The sequence below is a fragment of the Manis javanica genome, chromosome 10 (genome assembly GCF_040802235.1).
Source record: "Manis javanica isolate MJ-LG chromosome 10, MJ_LKY, whole genome shotgun sequence".
Taxonomy (NCBI): domain Eukaryota; kingdom Metazoa; phylum Chordata; class Mammalia; order Pholidota; family Manidae; genus Manis; species Manis javanica.
Window position 1 is genome coordinate 111493394 of NC_133165.1, and position 19753 is coordinate 111513146.

General features: G+C 43.0%; 1 protein-coding gene and 1 long non-coding RNA gene across 3 annotated transcripts; one reads left to right on the forward strand and one right to left on the reverse strand.

The window, feature by feature from the left end:
• Nucleotides 1-2641: 2641 nt before the first annotated feature.
• On the reverse strand, nucleotides 2642-5433 carry LOC108397358 (uncharacterized). Its single transcript, XR_001853164.3, has 3 exons — nucleotides 5266-5433; nucleotides 5012-5156; nucleotides 2642-4084 (listed from the first exon to the last, which is right to left on the reverse strand). It is a non-coding gene; the product is annotated as an uncharacterized lncRNA (long non-coding RNA).
• Nucleotides 5434-5458: 25 nt separating this feature from the next.
• On the forward strand, nucleotides 5459-19469 carry ADSL (adenylosuccinate lyase). 2 transcript variants are annotated; one of them, XM_017660765.3, is made up of 13 exons: nucleotides 5459-5678; nucleotides 8290-8493; nucleotides 10230-10274; nucleotides 10782-10861; nucleotides 13327-13498; nucleotides 13707-13753; nucleotides 14342-14432; nucleotides 14867-14936; nucleotides 15058-15205; nucleotides 16538-16628; nucleotides 17238-17327; nucleotides 17867-18043; nucleotides 19352-19469. In XM_017660765.3, the coding sequence occupies exons 1-13, from the start codon at nucleotides 5508-5510 to the stop codon at nucleotides 19436-19438; spliced, it is 1473 nt and encodes a 490-aa protein (XP_017516254.3). In that variant the 5' UTR covers nucleotides 5459-5507; the 3' UTR covers nucleotides 19439-19469. The 2 variants fall into 2 exon arrangements, with proteins under 2 accessions (XP_017516254.3, XP_017516253.1); XM_017660764.3 differs by having other exon boundaries at nucleotides 5478-5623.
• Nucleotides 19470-19753: the final 284 nt, after the last annotated feature.

Consider the following 19753-nt stretch of genomic DNA (forward strand, 5'->3'; position numbering starts at 1 on the left):
TCTATATATAATAGCCAGGATGAGTTTTCAGAACACAAATCTGATGAGTCATCCAACAGCCTAAAGCCTCAGTGGCTTCCCGTTGCTTAGAGTAAAACCTTCAAATACCCTGATTTCTCATGGTCTGACTGACATCTACTTCTCCAAATTTACTTCCCTCTCTTCTCACCTGTGTCCTCTTCAGTTACGCCTCATTGGCTGACTGTTGTATCCCAGGGCCCAGTGCAATGCCTGCCTCACAGTGTGCACCACTGTGAAATGGATGATCCTAATAGATAACAGGATGTTACATCAAGAATTTAAGAAATGAGGTCTTTTTAAAGCCTGAAATAAAAACAGAAGGATAGATATGAAAGAAAACCATCAGTAGACCTGTTCATAGAGAAGGCACAAAAGAGATAAAAGTGAAACTCCCGATTTCAGAGATGTCGCTGTAGGTAACAGTGGCGATCAGGTGGAAGTGTCTAGGTGGCCTCTGAAGACCGAGAGCCAAAACTGGAAAACACGTGGACTCAGGTAGGTAAGCCTTGCAGACGTGCATGTGGTTTCCAAGGGGAGGGAAGGTGGGGCTAAATCTTGAGCAAACTCCCGTGGCTTCCTTTCCTAGGAAGGAGAGGTGGAGGGGTGATCAAAGAGGTCAGGGAGAATCAGAACGGTTTACTTTTCAAAGGAGGAGTAGGGGGGGTTGTCGAAAAATGCTAAATATTTCAATCCACCAGGAGGGATGACTTAGTGGAGGGGGAAAAAACCTATTTGGCTCAAAAATCAAAATGATATAAAGATGTACATTGGAACAGTTGCTCCCTCCCAGTTCTTTCCCTGTGTGTTCCTCAACACTTTATTAGTGATTCTTAATGTAAATATAGGCGAACAAGTATGGGAAAGGGCCTTTTGCTTGTTAGAGGAAGTTCTTGGTCATCAATGAGAGTGTGGTTTGAAGGAAATGAGAGGGGAGAAGTTACATCACAGTGATGCCGGGGTTCTTGTTCACGAAGCCGAAGAATGAGCTTCACAAACACTCAAGGTAGGAGAGCAAGGTACAGGCTTTTATTTAGAAGTAAAGTGAGAAGACAGAGCTCCCGGCTCACGCCGGGATGGGACAAGAGAGCCCGTGATGGGGCGTTGTCTAGGGGTTTTATAGGCAATTGAGGAATTTTGGGAACGTGAAAAAAAGGCTTAGGGGTGTGGACTTGTACCACCTGCCCTGCCCTCAAGGTGGGCTGGGCTATTGTCTGTCTGCTAGGGCTCTTTACAGTGAAGTCACCGCTTATGCTGATATCCTTGTGCAACACTCAAACATTCCAGGCCAAGTTGCTCCCGGCCTTTTGACCTTTAACTGATCTCACTGAAGACGTCTGTATTCTTAGTCTGGTATCTTTCCCTAGAGAATTAGTGTGACTTTGACTTTGTATAATGCTTAACACAAAGAGTTTCAATAGGGACTTCTTTGCCCATTGCTACATTGCTCTGATCAGATATTCCACCCTGCTTTTCCTGGAGGCCCTCACCCTACTCTGTCTAAGCCTACGGTTCCTGTCTCAACAGTGCTAAGGACTACAGCAAGGAGGGGAATGGATTTGTTGAACAGAAGAAGGTCCTGGACACCGAGCTAGGGAGTCAGCATCTATTCTTAGCCTTTGCTTCTCCTGTTACATCTGGGGGGTCATCAGCCATGTTTCACAGGTGAAAAAACCCTAGTACCAAACGATTAAGTAATTGCCAAAGTCACACAGCTAATAACTGGCAGTGCCAGGAATGGTTGCTGAAGAAGCAGCTGTAAAGAGCAGTTTCCATGTTCAACAGGTAACAGGGCAAGGGAAGATGTTGCAACAGTGGAAGAGACGTGTGCATTTAAAAAAGAGAAGTGAGGTAGCACTGAAGAGACTAAACATTCGAGATAAAATAATTGAAAGGGCAAGATCCTTTCCTGAATGAAGAGAGAGTTTGAAGGCAGAAGCTCCTATTTGAAGGAGGAAAGTAACAGCAAAGTGAAGCAGAGGCAGGGGAGAGGCCTGAAAGACAGGACAGCTGAGTCTGCAAGAGTGGGAAGTGAGAATAGTAAACCCCACAGCACGTCAAGGCCGAAGCACTCAGTGGAAAGGTGCAAGGAATAAATTCTTCATCTTCCCAGAATGTCTGCCCTCACCCCCAAAACCAGTCCTCTGAAGTGGAGGAAGACCTGGATGAAGAACTCAACCAGCTGATGGCCAGGTATCTGGGACTGGCACTGCACTCAGTTCTGACTGCTAATTCTGGAGCCCAGGTGGAGAAAGCAGGATCCGCGGAATGAGGACACTAAAGAGGTGTGAGGCTGGGGGAAGTGGAAGTGCAATGTCAGGACCTGACATGGATCTTGGCTATTATGGGCCTTATTTATTTCTGAGCTAGGCTCCTTTGGGCAACATTCATCCACTAAGCAAACACTGCTAGAGCACCAACACTATGCAAGATCCCGTGCTAAGTGCCAGGGACACAGGTGACCAAGGTAGACATGCTCCCTGCCCACACTGAGGTTGCCATCAATGGAAAGGCAAACAACACTTAATTCTGGTGAGTTATTAGAAGCCTATAAAAAGCCAGATCCCTCATCATTCATGAAACCACAGAGTTGTGGAGGGAGAACACTACAGGGTGGTCCATGTGTTTGTTTTTTTTATTAAGGTATGATTGATACACACTTATGAAGGTTTCCCATGAAAAAACAATGTGGTTACTACACTTACCCATATTAAGTCCCCACCATACCCCAATGCAGTCACTGTCCATCAGTGCAGCAAGATGCCACAGATCCACTATGTACCTTCTCTGTGCTACACTGTTTCCCCATGATCCCCCACACCATGTGTACTAAACATAATACCCTTCAATCCCCTTCTCCCTCCCCACATGCCCTCCCACACCCCTCCCCTTTGGTAGCCACTAGTTCATTTTGGAGTCTCTGAGTCTGCTGCTATTTTGTTCCTTCAGTTTTGCTTCATTGTTATACTCCACAAATGAGGGAAATCATTTGGCATTTGTCTTTCTCCGCCTGGCTTATTTCACTGAGCATAATGTCCTCCAGCTCCATCCATGTCGTTGCAAATGGTAGGATTTGTTTCTTTCTTATGGCTGAATAGTATTCCATTGTGTCTATGTACCACATTTTCTTTATCCATTCATCTACTGATGGACAGTTTGCTTCCATGTCTTGGCTACTGTAAAAAGTGCTGTGATAAACATAGAGGTGCATATGTTTTTTTGAATCTGAGAAGTTGTATTCTTTGGGTAAATTCCAAGGAGTGGGATTCCAGGTCAAAGGGTATTTCTATTTTTAGTTTTTTGAGGCATCTCCATATAGCTTTCCACAATTGTTGAACTAGCTTACATTCCCACCAGCAGTGTAGGAGGGTTCCCCTTTCTCTGCATCCTCACCAGCTTTGTTGTTCTTAGTCTTTTCGATGCTGGCCATCCTTACTGGTGTGAGGTGATATCTCATTGTGGTTTTAATTTGCATTTCCCTGATGATTAGTGATGTGGAGCATCTTTTCATGTGTCTGTTGGCCATCTGAATTTCTTCTTTGGAGAACTGTCTCTTCATATCCTCTGCCCATTTGTGAATCGGGTTATTGCTTTTTGGGTGGTGAGGCACATCAAGTTCTTTATATATTTTGGATGTTAACCCCTTGTCAGATATGTCATTTACAAATATATTCTCCCATACTGTAGGATGCCTTTTTGTTCTGTTGATGGTGTCCTTTGCTGTACAGAAACTTTTTAGTTTGATGTAGTCCCATGAGTTCATTTTTGCTTTTGTTTCCCTTTCTGGAGGAGATGCGTTCAGGAAGAAGTTGCTCATGCTTATAGTCAGGAGATGTTTGCCTATGTTGTATTCTAAGAGTTTTACGGTTTCATGACTTATATTCAGGTCTTTGATCCATTTTGAGTTTACTTTTGTGTATGGGGTTAAACAATAATCGTTTCATTCTCTTGCATGTAGCTGTCCAGTTTTGCCAACACCAGCTGTTGAAGAGGCTGTCATTTCCCCATTGTGTTTCCCTGGCTCCTTTATCATATATTAATTTGGTCCATATGTTTTTGAGTGAATCTGTGAATAAGTGAAAGCAGAAATGGAAAGGTGACAGGAAAAGAAGTTATTGTCAAAGATACGATCTTAAAGCCTTGAGATCTAATATCCCTGTTTTAATATCCCTGAAGTATTATGGTTACTGGGAAAGGGTAGTTCACCCCAGCAAACAAGCTGGGGAATCAAAATGGAATTCCCCTGGGAGGTCTCTTTATAGTGAGGAACTCAAACTTAATTTCACAGCTGCGATGTTTGATACTGTTGCACAGGGCAAGGGTACATTTGGAGCTGTTAAGAACCAGGTGTCCAGAGCCTACCCACCTGCATTTAACTCCTAGCTCACTCCTTTCTACACAAGCCATCTCGACACTTAACTTGCCCACGCCTAGTTCTGTCATCTGCAAAATAGGGATCATAATGGCTAGCATTTATACAAGTGCACCAAGGGCTTTACTTGTATTATTTCACTTAATATCTGAACAACTCAGGATCTTCACAAGGATTAAGTGAGATCACGTGTGTAAAGCACGCCTGACAGTGCCTGATACCTACCTAGCACGACCCCTACAAATGTTAGGGTTTTTATTATTATTGGCCAACCAGGGGAAAAAATGGGACCGTCAGGGAACATTTTCTGGACTGCATCTTAAGTAGGAAGTATTGAGAAAAGAGGGAGGTGTTCTAGGACAGGGGGATGCCTTCACCAAGCCATAGTGTGACCTGGCATGGTGTGTGCTGAGGATGATAAGGCATAATGGCCAGAAGTGCAGAATCTGAGGTCCAAAGGCCCCACTTATAAGTGGATGACCCTCAGCAAGTCACTCAGCTTCAATGAGTGGCAGATCCAGCACTTGCTGCAGTCCATTTTTTTTTTGTATCATTAATCTACAATTACATGAAGAACATTGTTTACTAGACCTCCCCCTTCACCAAGTGCCCCCCACGTACACCATTATGCAGTCCATTTTTACTGCAGTCTCGTGCAAGGGGCTCACTTGTAACTCAGTAAGTGCCGCTTTCCCTTGGGCATTCTCATTTCTCCTCAGAACCGTGTTCGGTGCCACACTGGCAGTAGGAGCGTTGGAGAGAGAACCTACGATAATAATTGGTAAAAGGAAAAAAAGGAGGGTTTTCCCAGTGTCCTAGACTTCGTTCTAGTACCCAATCCTCAACAGGAATCTTAAACGCAGTTATCGCTGTACCTTTTCTCAGATGGGGAAACTGAGGCGCAGAGCAGCTAATTAACTTATGAAGCGCTAATCACATTCCTTATAAACGAAGAGAAACTTATTAACCCTCCACAGGCAACAGCCGAAAGACGGCCACTTCAGGACCTCGGGTCTCCCGGCGCCCCCGGGGCGGAACCACAGCGGAAGTCCCGCCCCCGGGCTTCCGCTTCCGCCCTCTCCGTCCGGATCAGCTCTCGCGGGGTGGAGAGTCCGGAATGGCTGCTGCAGGCGATGGTGGTGGGCAGCAGGCGGCCTGCGGGCACGACAGCTACCGCTCGCCGCTTGCCTCCCGCTACGCCAGCCCTGAAATGTGCTTCGTGTTTAGTGACAGGTACAAGTTCCGGACGTGGCGGCAGCTCTGGCTGTGGCTGGCGGAGGCCGAGCAGGTGAGGCGCCGCGGGCGGGGCCAGGCCGGGAGAGACGGGCGGGCCCGCCCCCGCCCCGCCCGCCCCCGCCCCAGCACGTGGCTGGCCCCGCTCCGAGCACAGCTTAGTCGCCCGGGGGCTCGCCCGGCATTCTTCGGCCGGGTGTTCTCTTTTTGAGGAGCCGCGGCTCCAGGAAGGCCAGGGCTGGAGTCCCGGAAGCTGCCACCTGTTGCCTCAAGTGTTTTTAGTCCTCGGGGGTTAGAGACGCGGAGAATCGACGAGAAGGGAGCTGTTGGCAGGGAATTCATCTCGGCAGTTCCTGCGGAAATATGCTGCTAGCCACGGACCCTGAGCGCTCGTTAGGCGCCCTTGTGCTGATTTCTTCTCTTAACACGTTTTTTCCTGCTGTGCACATTAAGTGGTGATTTTCCATATTATAGGGGAGAAAACCAAGCCTCGATGATAAAAACAAGCGCCTTATTTGCTCCTGACCATTCATACGGGACCCGGGGTGTGAACCTGGGTGGAATGCAGAGCCCGAACGCTTAGCCACATCGTTTTACATAGTGCCTCCTTGTAGTTAGTGACAGGGTTGTCGCTGCAAAGTCCATGTCTCCTAGGCCACTATTTCCGCTTCATGGCTGCGTTTTGCCTCTGAGGAGGGATAATCAGGGTACGAGTTTATTAGATGGGATTTATGGATTCTCCTAGAAGAGCTACGTATAGAGCTTTTCAGCCCAACGGTTTCAGAAATAGCTCCAGAGGGCCCTTCCCTGAGGAGTTGAAGGAAACTCAAGGTGATCCAGAGAGCTATAAAGTTTCAGAGGAAAATGTCACACCAAGCAGCTGGCAGGGTTCTCTCAAACGGCATTAGTGAGCACGGAAACATTCTTGAGTACTTGCCTGGGACCAAGGTACAGTAGAACTCCCCCGATAGCAGACTTTCATCTTTGATTTTACTCCTTACCAATCACTGTGCTTAAGAAAATGAAGTGACATAATAATAGACATTTTCATAGTGCCTACTATGTGCCAGGCACAGTTTTAAGACGGCAAATTAATAGCTCATTAATCCTCAAAAACAACCTTTTATGGTACTCTTTTAAAGACGTTTTATAGATGATCAGATGGAGGCCCAGAGAGATTTCATAAATGTTGGCTCAGATAACAAAATGGAGAGTAGAAGAGGATATTAATGGTAATTGTGGTATATCTCCTACTAGCGTGTACTCTTATTTTCAATTCCACTTGATACTCCATTAAGTGGATTAGGATGGTAGCATTTGAAGACTTTGCCAGGGTCACCGTAGCTAGTAAATGATTTCAAGCTCGTATTGAAATGTAAAGTCATCTGAAAGAATGTGTTCTTTCCTTTGCCTAGTCAGCACATTGCCTGAAATGCATATAATTTTGATATAGTCAGCTGCGTTTGGATTATCTATTAACGTTTCAAAATTAGCATAAATTACATACTAATTTAGTAGTTAGGGAAAAAAAACTTGAGGGAGAAGAGATTAGGAGAAGTGCAAAAAATTAGGAGTGGGGAATGAACTTTGACAGCTTGACCACGCTGTCCCCTGCTGCTTTGCCTTGGGAGGAGCCCTGGGATGTCACATCTACTGGTGAAAGATCACAGGCACATATGTCTGTCACATGTAGCTACTGAGCACTTGAAATGTGGCTGTTGTGACTCAGGAACTGAATTTTTGCTTTTTAATTTTAATCAGTTTAAATGTAAATAGCCATAGCTGGCTAGTAGTTACCCTCTTGGACAAGACAGGTCTAAGGGCCAAAGCTTGGGAATTTCAAGTGAAGTTTGAATACATTTTACCAATGTGTATATTCAGCGCTTGGATCCCAGGTTCTCAACTGTGGGCTAAGCAGATACTTTTTCCAACCTGATTTTTCTGGTGATGGAGGAATGTAAAGTGTGATGTGTTTATTTTCTCATCAATATCTCCTGCAGTTGCTTTCAGTTGCATTGAGTGTGCTATACATAAGTTATTGGCAAAACCGCTTAGCATTCCTAATTTTGGCTTATTTGAATAAATCCATCTGGGTCAAATACAAAGCTGTGGCCTGGATCCCATATTTTGGGAACTTACATGCCAAGTACTAAGGAGTAAGCAATAGATATAACAAAGCTGTCTTCTCACAGAGTATACATTTTAGAGGGGAGGGACAGGCTAATACATTTGTTACATTTGTTAAATGTCATGTGATGACATTTTAAAATATTATATCTATTTAAAACCTGCTTAAATAAAACCAGGGTAAAGGAAGGGATAGAGAGTCACAGAGAGGAAGGATGTTTCACACTGAAATCAGAAAAGATGTTTCTGAGAAGATTTGAGCCCAGAGACCATAAAATGTGAAGAAGTGAGCCAAGCAGACGGAGAGGGAACAAAGATCAGGATTACATTATTGTATGTATTGGAGTTTACTTAGAATATAATTTACCATGATTCAATGGGAACATTGTCCCCTCCTCCCCACGTACTTTCAGTTGTTCCACATTTTAATTTGAGAATTGGGAGGTAGGACATAAATGCTAATATGAGCCCTTTTTTTATTGATTTTAAATAATTGTGACACCTTGGGGCTATTCTATTTTATTTTGCCTGTCCTGCAGACATTAGGTTTGCCTATCACAGATGAACAAATCCAGGAGATGGGATTAAACCTGGACAACATTGACTTCAAGATGGCAGCTGAGGAAGAGAAACGGTTAAGACATGATGTGATGGCTCATGTGCACACCTTTGGCCACTGCTGTCCAAAAGCTGCCAGCATAATTCATCTTGGAGCCACTTCCTGCTTTGTTGGAGACAATACAGTAAGAGCCCATCTTATTTTGTTTCCACTTAAGACTCTGTCATGCTTTTATAAATTGTGTTTGATTTTGCCTGATTTTAGGAGGTGACTCCATAGATCTTTACTTGTTAGGAGTATCTGAACACTCAGGAATTTTCTGCTTTTGGTATCCTTCCAATCCAAAAACTATAGCTCCTAATGACCCCCATAAAGTAAGACCTACAGATACTGTTTACACATTGATAGGCTGCACATAAGCCAAGGTCTTAGCATTTAGCACTTCAGCATCTTAAGTAGTACATAATTAAAGTCATCTGTGTATAATGGTGAGCCAAGTAATGGAACTAATGGAGGTAATTTTCCAAAGGGATTTTCTTTCCAGGGTCCTTTGTAACTCTGCTGTGACTTCTGAAAATAAGAAAGGGATTGCAGTGTAATTCTTAGTAAAAGCATCTTATAGTCAAATAGGAAAAAGAAACAGCATGAATTTTCCTAAAAGTTTACTGCCTGGCACTGTTCTAAGCACTTGGTATTTATTACTTCATTTGTTCTTCACAACAACCATGAGAGATAATGCTAGTATATCCATTTTTAAACAGCTTTATTGAGATACAATTATATACTGTAAATACTATAAATTCACCCATTTTAAATGTACAGCTTAATGAATATTAGTAAAATTATGCAGTTTATCCTTCACCACATGCCAGCTTTGGGAGCACATCCCTCCCCCTAAGAAATTCTCTTGTTCCTGTTTGCAGTCAGTCCCCACTCCTGCTTTAAGACCCAGCCAACCACTGAGCTGCCTTCTGTTTCTGTAGTTTTGCCTTTTCTAGTAATTTCATATAAATGGAATATGTAGTCTTTGGAATCTGGCTTTATTATCCCTAGCTGTACAGATGAAGACACTTAAGGAAAGGTCGAACAACTTGCCCAAGGTTACACAGGTAGGCAAGATACAAGCCCAGGTAGAAAGGCTCCCTAGCTGTGCTCTGACTCACCGTGCACCCGTGTGACCAGAACTTAGATTCCAGGTACACTTCAATTCAGAAAGAAGCCACTCATTTTTAAGTTGCCCCCAAATACTTTTTTAGTCTTAAGTGGTACATAATTTAAGACATTTGTGTATAATTGATGAGCCAAATAATGGAAAAGCAGTCCCCTCACTTAGAATATATGCTTTTAAAAAGTGTCCAATGTGTAGTTGGGTTCAGTAATTGCTGTCTCATAGAAGCATGTGTTGGAGTTGCCTGAAATAAATCTCTTTATCTCCCTCAAGAATAGTTTTATGTTTCCTAAACCTTGATGTTTTGGTTCATGTCCTTTTTTTAGCAATGATAAACATGAAAAAATAGAGTAAACTAATGGAAAGTACCTATGGGAGTTTCTCAGAAACTCAAGCACTCCTCTCTGGAAAGATAGAAAACTTGTTGACCTGTATGTCTTTGCAGTTTTCAGGATAAGGGTTTACCCCTTAACTCTTTTCTAGTTATTTTGGATACCACCTAAATTGGGCTTTATAAGTATAAAGGCTTTGCTCCTAGTAATTCCCAGTAGTGCCACTCCCTAAGTCACTGTGCTTTTAAACCAGCAGTAGTCACAAAGAACAGCTGCTGTTGGCCTCTTTTGGCTTCACACGGGCATGCTGATAGTGAGACAGGCAGCTGGTCGAGCATCCCAGCTGTGATGGCCGGAAAGTGTCATGTGATGGTACTGTTTGAACAAAGCTGTTTAAGACCACTGCATTTTCCTTTGCAGGACCTGATTATTCTTAGAAATGCATTTGACTTGCTCTTGCCAAAGGTAAGGAGTTGGCAGAAGTTTTCTACTAGCCCTAGATTCCTTATGAGAGGAGATGGACACCTCTTAAGAGTAAATCTGAATCAGTTATTGTTGACTCCAGTGACTGATCCCATATCTGATCTGTAGAACTAATTGTTCCTTTGGGGTTAAAACACTGCAAGTGAATGCTGTTTATAAAAGCATAGCCTTTGAAATGAAGGAAGTTAACTAGTGGCAGGTTGCTGGAATATGTGGGTCAGATTTATGATTTTGCCCTGTTTTTCTGCATGAGTGTTTAGTAATCTTAAAATTGTGCAGAAAAAGTTGAAAAAGTTCATGGCTCATTGGATAGTCAACTAATTTTCAAAAGTTGGTTGCGATCAACTCTTCAGGGTACTTTAGGATACCTAAAGGAGGAAAAGATACAGCCTTTGCCTTTCATAAAATAGAGGGCTAATTTTATAATAAATTGTCTAAAAGTTTAGTTCCTGAATTCACCCTCTTTCTGCCACCTGGTCTTTCTTACAGCTTGCCAGAGTGATCTCCCGGCTTGCTGACTTTGCTAAGGAGCAAGCTGATCTTCCCACCCTAGGTTTTACACATTTCCAGTAAGTAATGTGATTATTTCTTGGGAATTGGGCTTGTTTGTGTGCATCTGGCTTTCATTTATTTGTTCAGTTCTCCCTTCTCCATGGAAGCCTTGAGGTGAAGAATCTCAAAACATAGCTTAAGGAGATGACTTAAGATGCTCATGAGGAATGAACCTGATACCTGCCTTAAAAGTTATACTGGTGAGAGTTCATTTGGGAAGCATTGGGAAATACGTATCAAGAGCCTTAGAAAGAATTCAGATTTCTTGACTTGGTAATTCCATTACTGAGAATCTAGCGCAATGAATTAGTCCAAATTATGGGGAAAGCCTTATGTACGAAGATCTTTGTTAAAATAATATTTATGACAGCAAGCATTGGAAATGATCTGAATGTCCAACAATAGGAGAATAATTAAATAAGGTATAGTGTATAATACAGCCACAGGTTGGAATAATACACATCTATTAAAATGATGCTTATAAGACTAATATTGTGGAAATGTGCTTAGGTTAATATGGGATAAAGACAGCATATGCATTATACAAAGATTGGAAGAAACTGCACCATGATGTAAATGTTGATTACTCTGGTTAATGAGATAGTAGGGTAATCATATTATTCCCTACTTTTTGTATTTTTGAACTTTAAAAAATGTGCAAATATTTTCATGATTACTGAATAAAACCGTTTTAAAGCTGATGATGTCATTTTTGAAAGTAGGAGCAGGTTCTGCATGGTAGTGTATTAGCATCTGCCTCATGTTTTGATACGGCATTGCTTTGGCAACAAGGATATCATTTCCTGTAAATTAAGTAAGCCTGTTGAGTTTAATCTTCCTTAAAGTTAGGGATGCATTTATTGGTGTAGAAGCTAGAAGAAATGGTCCATGTGAAGGAGTCAGTACTCAGTGTGTGTGGCTTGGTCACGACAAATGTTGCCTTCTGCTGGCTCCCTGCGCGCCTGCCATTGCCTGTGTTACAGCCCCACATCCTTCTGCATCGGGACAGTGCTCAGGGACTGAGGCATTCCAGCATTCACTGTCTGCTGCCATTTGCAGGCATTAGGAACTTGGATAATGGGGTCCACATGGAGGCAGCTCCTCAGTATGTGTCAGTCCCCACAGTCAAAAGGAAGCAGCTTCATAGAGATGTGATTCAGATACCTAAATTTTGCCCTTTTTAAGTGTACAATTCAGTTGTTTTTAGTATATTTACAGAGTTATGCAGTCATCACCAGCGTAAAATTTTAGATCACTCTCCCAAAATTCCTGTCCCCATTAACAGTCACTCCCATTCCACCATCCCTTAGCCCCTGGCAACTACTAATCTGTTTTCTGTCTGTGGATTTGCCTTTTCTGGACATTTCATTTAAAAAGAATCATACACTATTCATCCTCTTGTGGCTTCCTCTACTTAGCATAAAATTTTCAGTGTTCATACTGCAGCAAGTAGAGTACTTCATTTCTTGTTGTGACTGGGTAATATGCCATTGTATGGATATACCACACTTTGTGGGTCTGTTCATCAGTTAACAGACATTTGGGTTGCTTCTGCTTTTGGCTGTAACACATAATGCTGCTGTGAACAGATCTATTCAAAATCATATATTTTTTTGCATGTACTAATCTGTTAGCAGGAGTGAGCAAGGAAAAGTACCATGAGATTAATTTGGGAATATATTGTAGCTTGTGGTGTGCGTGCTATAGACGTTCCTAACAGATGTCACCAGCTGTCACTATTATTAGCTTAATAGGCAAGAAGTTTCCAACATTATTGCAGTTTATTCGTAGTAATGTTTTATGTTCAGAAACCTGCAGTGGATTGGGCTGGACTTTGGACCGGCAATGAAGCCATTAGCCGTTGTGTTAGAGCGCTCTGGTTATGTATGTTTGGGGTGGTTTTTCACAGCATAACTGGTTCCTCATCAGATCTTGTCTCCTCACAAAGGCCTTCCTTTACTCCACTCTAGAGTAGCATTCTCCAGTGTCCTCATCCTCATTTTTTCATATTTTTCATTAAAAATCAGCAATTATCTTGTTTTCTTGTTTACACTACAATGTGAACTCCATTAAACAGGGACCTTGTCTGTTTTGTTCTTTGTTGTATTTCTAAAACTAAGAACACATTTGATACTTGGAAAATGTGATGTGAAATGTGTATTTCTTGCCAAAGTCTGGGGATAAACAAAGACAGTGTCCGTGCCCTTATGTTATATTGTTTCTTCATGATTAAGCAGGAACTATGTTAGGAGCCTTTTAGTTTTATAATCTTTGAATATTTACAGATGACGTTGAATCTCCTTAACTGTTATTTGCTCAAACTTCCCAGCTCTATCTCTTAACTTTAATCTAAACCCTTTAATCTAATTTTAGTCTAAACCCTTCCCCAGGTTAACAGCAATTATTAGAAGAAGCAATGAAGCTTTTAGGAAGTAAGTCTTTGGTGTGAGCCTCCTTTGTATCGCTTTTGGGTTGTTTTCAGGCCTGCTCAGCTGACCACAGTTGGGAAACGTTGCTGTCTTTGGATTCAAGATCTTTGCATGGACCTCCAGAACTTGAAGCGTGTCCGAGATGACCTGCGCTTCCGAGGAGTGAAGGGCACCACTGGCACTCAGGCCAGCTTCCTGCAGCTCTTTGAAGGAGATGACCAAAAGGTATTCTGAAAGTGACCAGGGGACACAGAAACGCAGTGGTGGGAGCACCAGAGACAAATCCAACCTTCAGGATGGTAGGAGAGATTGATCTCAGGATAGTGGAATCTTTGGACTGGAGGGAGTACGGAGGGCAGAAATCTGGGCAGGATGTTGAGATGTTCTCATAGTAAACACACCTGGGTTTCTATAAGGGTCTTTTCTTTCCAAGGTGGAACAGCTTGACAAGATCGTTACAGAAAAGGCAGGATTTAAGAGGTAGGTAAATGGGAAAAGCGTTAGCCTCTGTGATAAGTGATGAAAGGCCTGTGTTCAGCATGTTTAGATTTGACCCTAGTTTTTTTGGCTTTTCTGTGTTCTTCCACCCATTTCCTTCCTTCTGGCCTAGGTTTTATTTTCTTATAGTCTGGATTCTATTTCTTATAATCCCTAAGAAAAGAAGAAACTCCTGCTTCTGAGATTTTTAGAGTAGCCTTACCTATGTTGCTGCTGTTTTTGCTTATTTACTAAGGGCCTCCAGAGGGTTAGTCTAAGTCAGGCCGTTTCCATGACAGTCGCTGTGGTGAACAGTGCTCCTTCCTCCTGGCATTTCCTTCGGGTTGTGGCAGGACATGGGCACACTGGACCATGTTTCCTTCTTGGGTCAGGACAGCTGTCTGAGTATTAGTGGAAAAGGTGGAAAACAGTTTGTTCCAGGAGCATGTTATTGGTGAGCTCCTCTGGGCTCAGTGTTACTTAGTATACCAGTGGGACCAAGCTCTCGCTTCGAGTCTGTTCTGCTTATTTGTATGATGCAGTCAACATTCTGAAATTCTCTCACTGAAGGCTCTTTTCTGTCTATTCCAGGGCTTTCATTATCACAGGACAGACCTATACACGAAAAGTGGACATTGAAGTCCTGTCTGTGCTGGCTAGCTTGGGGGCATCAGTGCACAAGGTGAGTGGTGGTGGTAGCAGCTTATGGGGGCATGGGACACCATGGGAAGGCAGAATCAGCCTCAGACTTAATTGTGCTTTCAAGAGATGTCAAACATCAGTTTTAATTATTTGGTGCTTGTATTGACACTTCTTAAATCAAGGTGTGTTGAAGAAAGAGTTTTGGCATTCTCATTAAAATTCATCTTGCCATTTTCTTTCCATGATATCTTAAGCAGTGTCTCACAAAAACATTTACATGCTCCCAGAATTTGTTGTCCCAGCTCTTCAGGAGCCAACGGGAGTCTGAGTAGGAGCTCTTGGGGAGGACGTGCCAGTCTGCACCTTAACTGCAGCACACCCAGGGAGCTCATCTCCTTCATCTGTACAGTCCCTGCTTCCAGGTTCCTGTATACCCAGAACGGGAGATCATGCCTGTACCCCTGCTTTCCCCAGATTTGCACCGACATACGACTCCTGGCAAACCTCAAGGAGATGGAGGAACCCTTTGAAAAACAGCAGATTGGTGAGTGTGATGTGAAGACCTGGGAGCTTGCAGGCATGTCATCAGCTGACCCAGCATGCTTGGGCAGTCACTCTCATCTGACATCTTTCTGCTTTTGTTTCCTGTCCTTGTTCCTGGGCAGGCTCAAGTGCAATGCCGTACAAGAGGAACCCTATGCGCTCCGAGCGGTGCTGCAGCCTGGCCCGTCACCTGATGGCCCTCATCATGGACCCACTGCAGACGGCATCTGTGCAGTGGTTTGAACGCACACTGGATGATAGTGCCAATCGGTCAGTGGAATATAATGTCATTTACCAAGTTGCGGGGGGACCAAGACGGGCCTGGAAGCAGAAGGAAATTCCAAGCATCTCTGTATTCCCTCCTTGACCCCAAGGAGCCTAGAGTCTAGGAGGGAGGCAAGAACAGTGTGATGAGTGTTAGAATCAAAGGTACTCTTTGTGGGAGCAAAGAGGAGAGGGTAGTGGTAGAGGAATTCAAGAAGGCTTCACAGAAGAAGTGATGCCTCTGAAGAAATATAGGCATTTTTGAAAGACATGATAAGATTGGAAGCATGTAGGCACACAGGAGAAAGAACAATTTAGGAAGTTAAACAGTAGTAGGGTAGCAATGGGAAATGAAGTGCTTATGTGGCAAGTGATGAGGTGGGACATGATGGTGGATCATAGCCAGTTTATGAAGAACCTTGTTAGGCTCAGAAAAGGAGTTTAGATGTTGTTATGAAGACAGGTGAGATGTCATTTGTGGTGTCTTGGCACAGTGACATGTTGATTAGTTATGAGATGGATCAGAAGTAATTTGTAACTGAATAAGGTGTTAAATGTACATGGTTTTCTATTTTATGTTCATACTTATTTAAGGCAGATTTATAGTACTCTAGTTAGCTTGCATTGTACTGGGATTTCTTGAGTGGAAAAGGATTTATAGTTAAAGCTAGCACTCTGGGATTTTTGTGTAATCCAGGATTTGTCTATGAAAATAAGACGTGAACTCATTCAGAAGTCAGCCATAGAATAGTTTTGAGCAGATGTGACCTGATCAGATGTGCCTGCTAAGACACCCTGCAACAACTTGGAAAAACGGTTGTAAGGGAACATGGCTAGGAGGCTACACAAAAAATCCAAATCCACAATGACACAGGGACCATGTGAATGGAGAGGAAGAATGAGGATATAAAAATGACAGGTTGGCCGGCCTTGGTGGGTGACTGGAATGAGTATTCAATCAGTGATGAGATACTGGTGCCGTTTACTGAGACAGGAGTTCCAGGGAGAAGAAGAGCTGGTTTGACATGGTGGGCAGGAGGCAGTGGTCAAGTGGCTCAGTTCAGTTTTGGGTTTGAGGTACCTAGGGATCAACCAGGTGGAGGTGATAATTACATCGTCTGGCAAGGGCAAGTGGTTTGGACAAGAAGTGATAGATCTGAGGGTCGTCAAGTTATCGGGGTAGATGAAGTCATGAGATTGAAAGAAATTGTCCAAGCAGTACATATGGCATGTCACACGCGTGGCGGTCAGTGGGGCATCTTCTTAGACCACACCCTACCTTTCACTGATACTGTTACTTGTTCAAAGAGATAACTGAATTGGCTGTTTGTTTCCTAGACGTATCTGTTTGGCCGAGGCATTTCTTACTGCTGATACTGTATTGAATACATTGCAGAACATTTCTGAAGGATTGGTGGTGTACCCCAAAGTAAGAGACCTCAATTAAAAAGCAGAATATTAGGGTGGGGTTGTGCTGTGGGATGGGGAGTGTAACTTTTTCCTGCTTTGCAGCCAGCGTGGTAAGCCAGCTGTTTTCTGGTCCAGGAGCCCTTCCCAACCAGAGCTCATTCTTTAGGTTGTGATGTCAGCTCTAGAGAACTAAGTGTGGAATTCATACACACATTTATAGAAAATAGAGAAAGAAGTACTTTGAATTGGCTTACACTGTTTGCCAGCATGAATCAGCAGCTCCGATATGACTGGCAGGGTAGAGTCTTCCCTTGGCCTGTTTTTATGCCTGAGGCAGATGGGTTTATTTCCATCATATACTCAGCTCTTGAGATTTTAGGAATCTTTCCAGTGAAGCAACTTCTGAAAGTTTACTTAAGTCAGTATTCCTTTTTTAAATCAAAATACTACCCTGGATTAGTAAGAAAACTGAAAAATATGGTATAGAATAAAACAATCCATTCTAGTCGTAAGTGTGGCAGTTCATATCCTTGTGCAGTTTGCTGGACATAGTTGATGTTTTACTGTGTGTTTTAATGTGACTTCGTTACATTAAGGTATCTTTTGTGGTCCTTACTGATTCCTCTAGGTAATTGAGCGGCGCATTCGCCAAGAGCTGCCTTTTATGGCCACAGAGAACATCATCATGGCCATGGTGAAAGCTGGAGGTAACCGCCAGGTTTGTAACGGCCTCGTGCTCCTGAATAAATGGAAAGTTCACCTTTAGTTCTGCTCTCCTGCCTGAAGAATGGATGAAGGAAAGCACTAGTGACTTACCTTCAGACATGGTATTGGTGCAGAACAGTGTCCGTATTCTGCCATAGAACAGGCTTATCTCTGGAAGGTGATTTCTTCACAGGCTTATCTCTGTGGTGAACTCAGTTTATTAGAAGTGAATCACTTAGTTATTTGTAGGAAACGTTATTAGTGAAGAAATTAGGTCTGAATTTCCACAGGAAATGAGAAGTGGTCAGGACACAAGAGCAGATGGCTTGTGAGGCTTTAGAGGACCCAAAATGAAGTGGGCATCCACTTTAGGTTCATCCGAGGGTATGGTCAGAGTCAGGAGCCTAGAGGATCAGACTATGAGCGGGATAACCTCTGCTTGGAGGGGCTTTGTGGACCAGCCATAGACAGAACGAATGTGAAGTATTGATGGATTTTCAGGATGTTCACATGCCCTGTTAGTGAACCAGCAATTCTTCACTGTCTTCCCAGGATTGCCATGAGAAAATTAGAGTGCTTTCCCAGCAGGCAGCTGCTGTGGTCAAGCAGGAAGGGGGTGACAATGACCTCATAGAACGTATCCAGGCTGATGCCTACTTCAGTCCCATCCACTTGCAGTTGAGCCGCCTGCTGGATCCTTCCTCTTTCACCGGTCGTGCATCTCAGCAGGTAAGTGTCAGAACACTTCCATGGTGCTACAATCTTCCCCATTCCCAGATGCCCTTTTACACTGCTGGGCTGCAGAACCTGGAATACTGTCTTTAATGTTTCTACATTGGAGGTATGAGAATGGGGCTAGTTAGAAAGAATTCGAAGTAGGCTGCTGGCCAAAATGTCAAGATTTGGTTGTTTTGAGCTGCCTTAGTTATTTCCCACGTAGATTTCTCTTGAATATTCTTTTGGTCTGGAGCATGTGGTATAATGTGGTATAATGTATGGACAAAGATTGGGTTTTGCTGTAAGGTTTATCTGGGTTCAATCCTGACATCTGGCTTTTACTGCTGACAAGACAAGATAAAAATAAAAAATACATAAAGGGTTATTGGGTTGGTCAGTAGACCTAGTGAGTTCAGTAAATGTGTCATTTCTCCTTTTTCCCTTTGGAGACTACACAAGTTAATTCAAAAACATTTATCGTGTGCGGACTAGGTGCTCAGTATGTGTTCAGGTACTGAGTTTAATCTGGGGGCTTAATGATGAGTAGATATCCTTATCTCAAGGGAGCTCAGAACTTAGTCATGAAGACTAAGGTCTTTGTAGTACCAAGCAGTATATTCAGGAATTGAGGGAAGCACATCTTTTGGGGATCACAAAGGAGACAACCTAGAATAGTAGAACTTGGGAAAGACTTAGGAGATAGGACATCTGAGCTGAATCTTACGTACAAGCAGAAGTCAGCAGATACAGAGCTGTCCAACATGGGACTACAATCATTTGAGTGTTGCCCAGGTAACAAGTGCCCCAGAAGTAGTTGCAGGATTTAAAGTTGGAGACAGGAGTTTATAATTAAAATTCACATCACTCTGGTGTTTGGATTTTGAAAGACTTAAACTTGGAGGTAGAAGACCAGTTGGGAGGCTGCTGCAGTGGACCGAGAGATAGATGACGAAGAGGTAGATCCTGGCCAGGGGAGAGACTGGAGGGCTATTGAGGTTAGTCACTCAGCTGGTTGCAGGAGAAGGAGGGAAGGAGCAGTGATGACCTTTGCTTGGGTGACTGGGTGGAGCATGTTGAGCCTAGCTGAAGCGCACAGGCTGGGCTCGTTTGTGGGGAAGTTAGCGTATGGGGGCGTTGTGGGTTAACTGCTTGTGTCTAGGGAGAGATTCCCAACAGGCAGCAGAGAAACATGGCACTCAGTTATGGAGTAAAAGCTTAAATCAGGTCATGTCTCATTGATATAAACTGACACTGAAAAACAGGTATTTTCAAAACTTATTTATGTTTTTTTTGTCTTATATTTGCTTTCCTCTTTGGCAGATACGAAGATTCTTAGAAGAGGAGGTATATCCCCTGTTAAAACCATATGAAAGTGTAATGAAGGTGAAAGCAGAATTATGTCTGTAGAGTTGGTAGAGAATTAAACAAAAAAATCATTGTTGGCTTTGTTAACTTTTATTTCCAAGTCATGAAAACCATTACTCTAATATTTATTTTACCTCAAGAATTGTCGCCTTAAATGAATGCAGCACGTTTTTCTTCCCATGGTGCTTTCACATTTCTCAAGTTCTATGTTGCAGAAATAAACTGCATTTTAGTTGGACTGTTGATTACAGCAACACAAATTTTTGCATAATTAATATAGCTCAAGAGTTTGCTCTCTGCTTCTTTAAGGCATGCTTTCCAGCTAGTCTAGTCTTTTTCACGTGTTCACTGGATTGT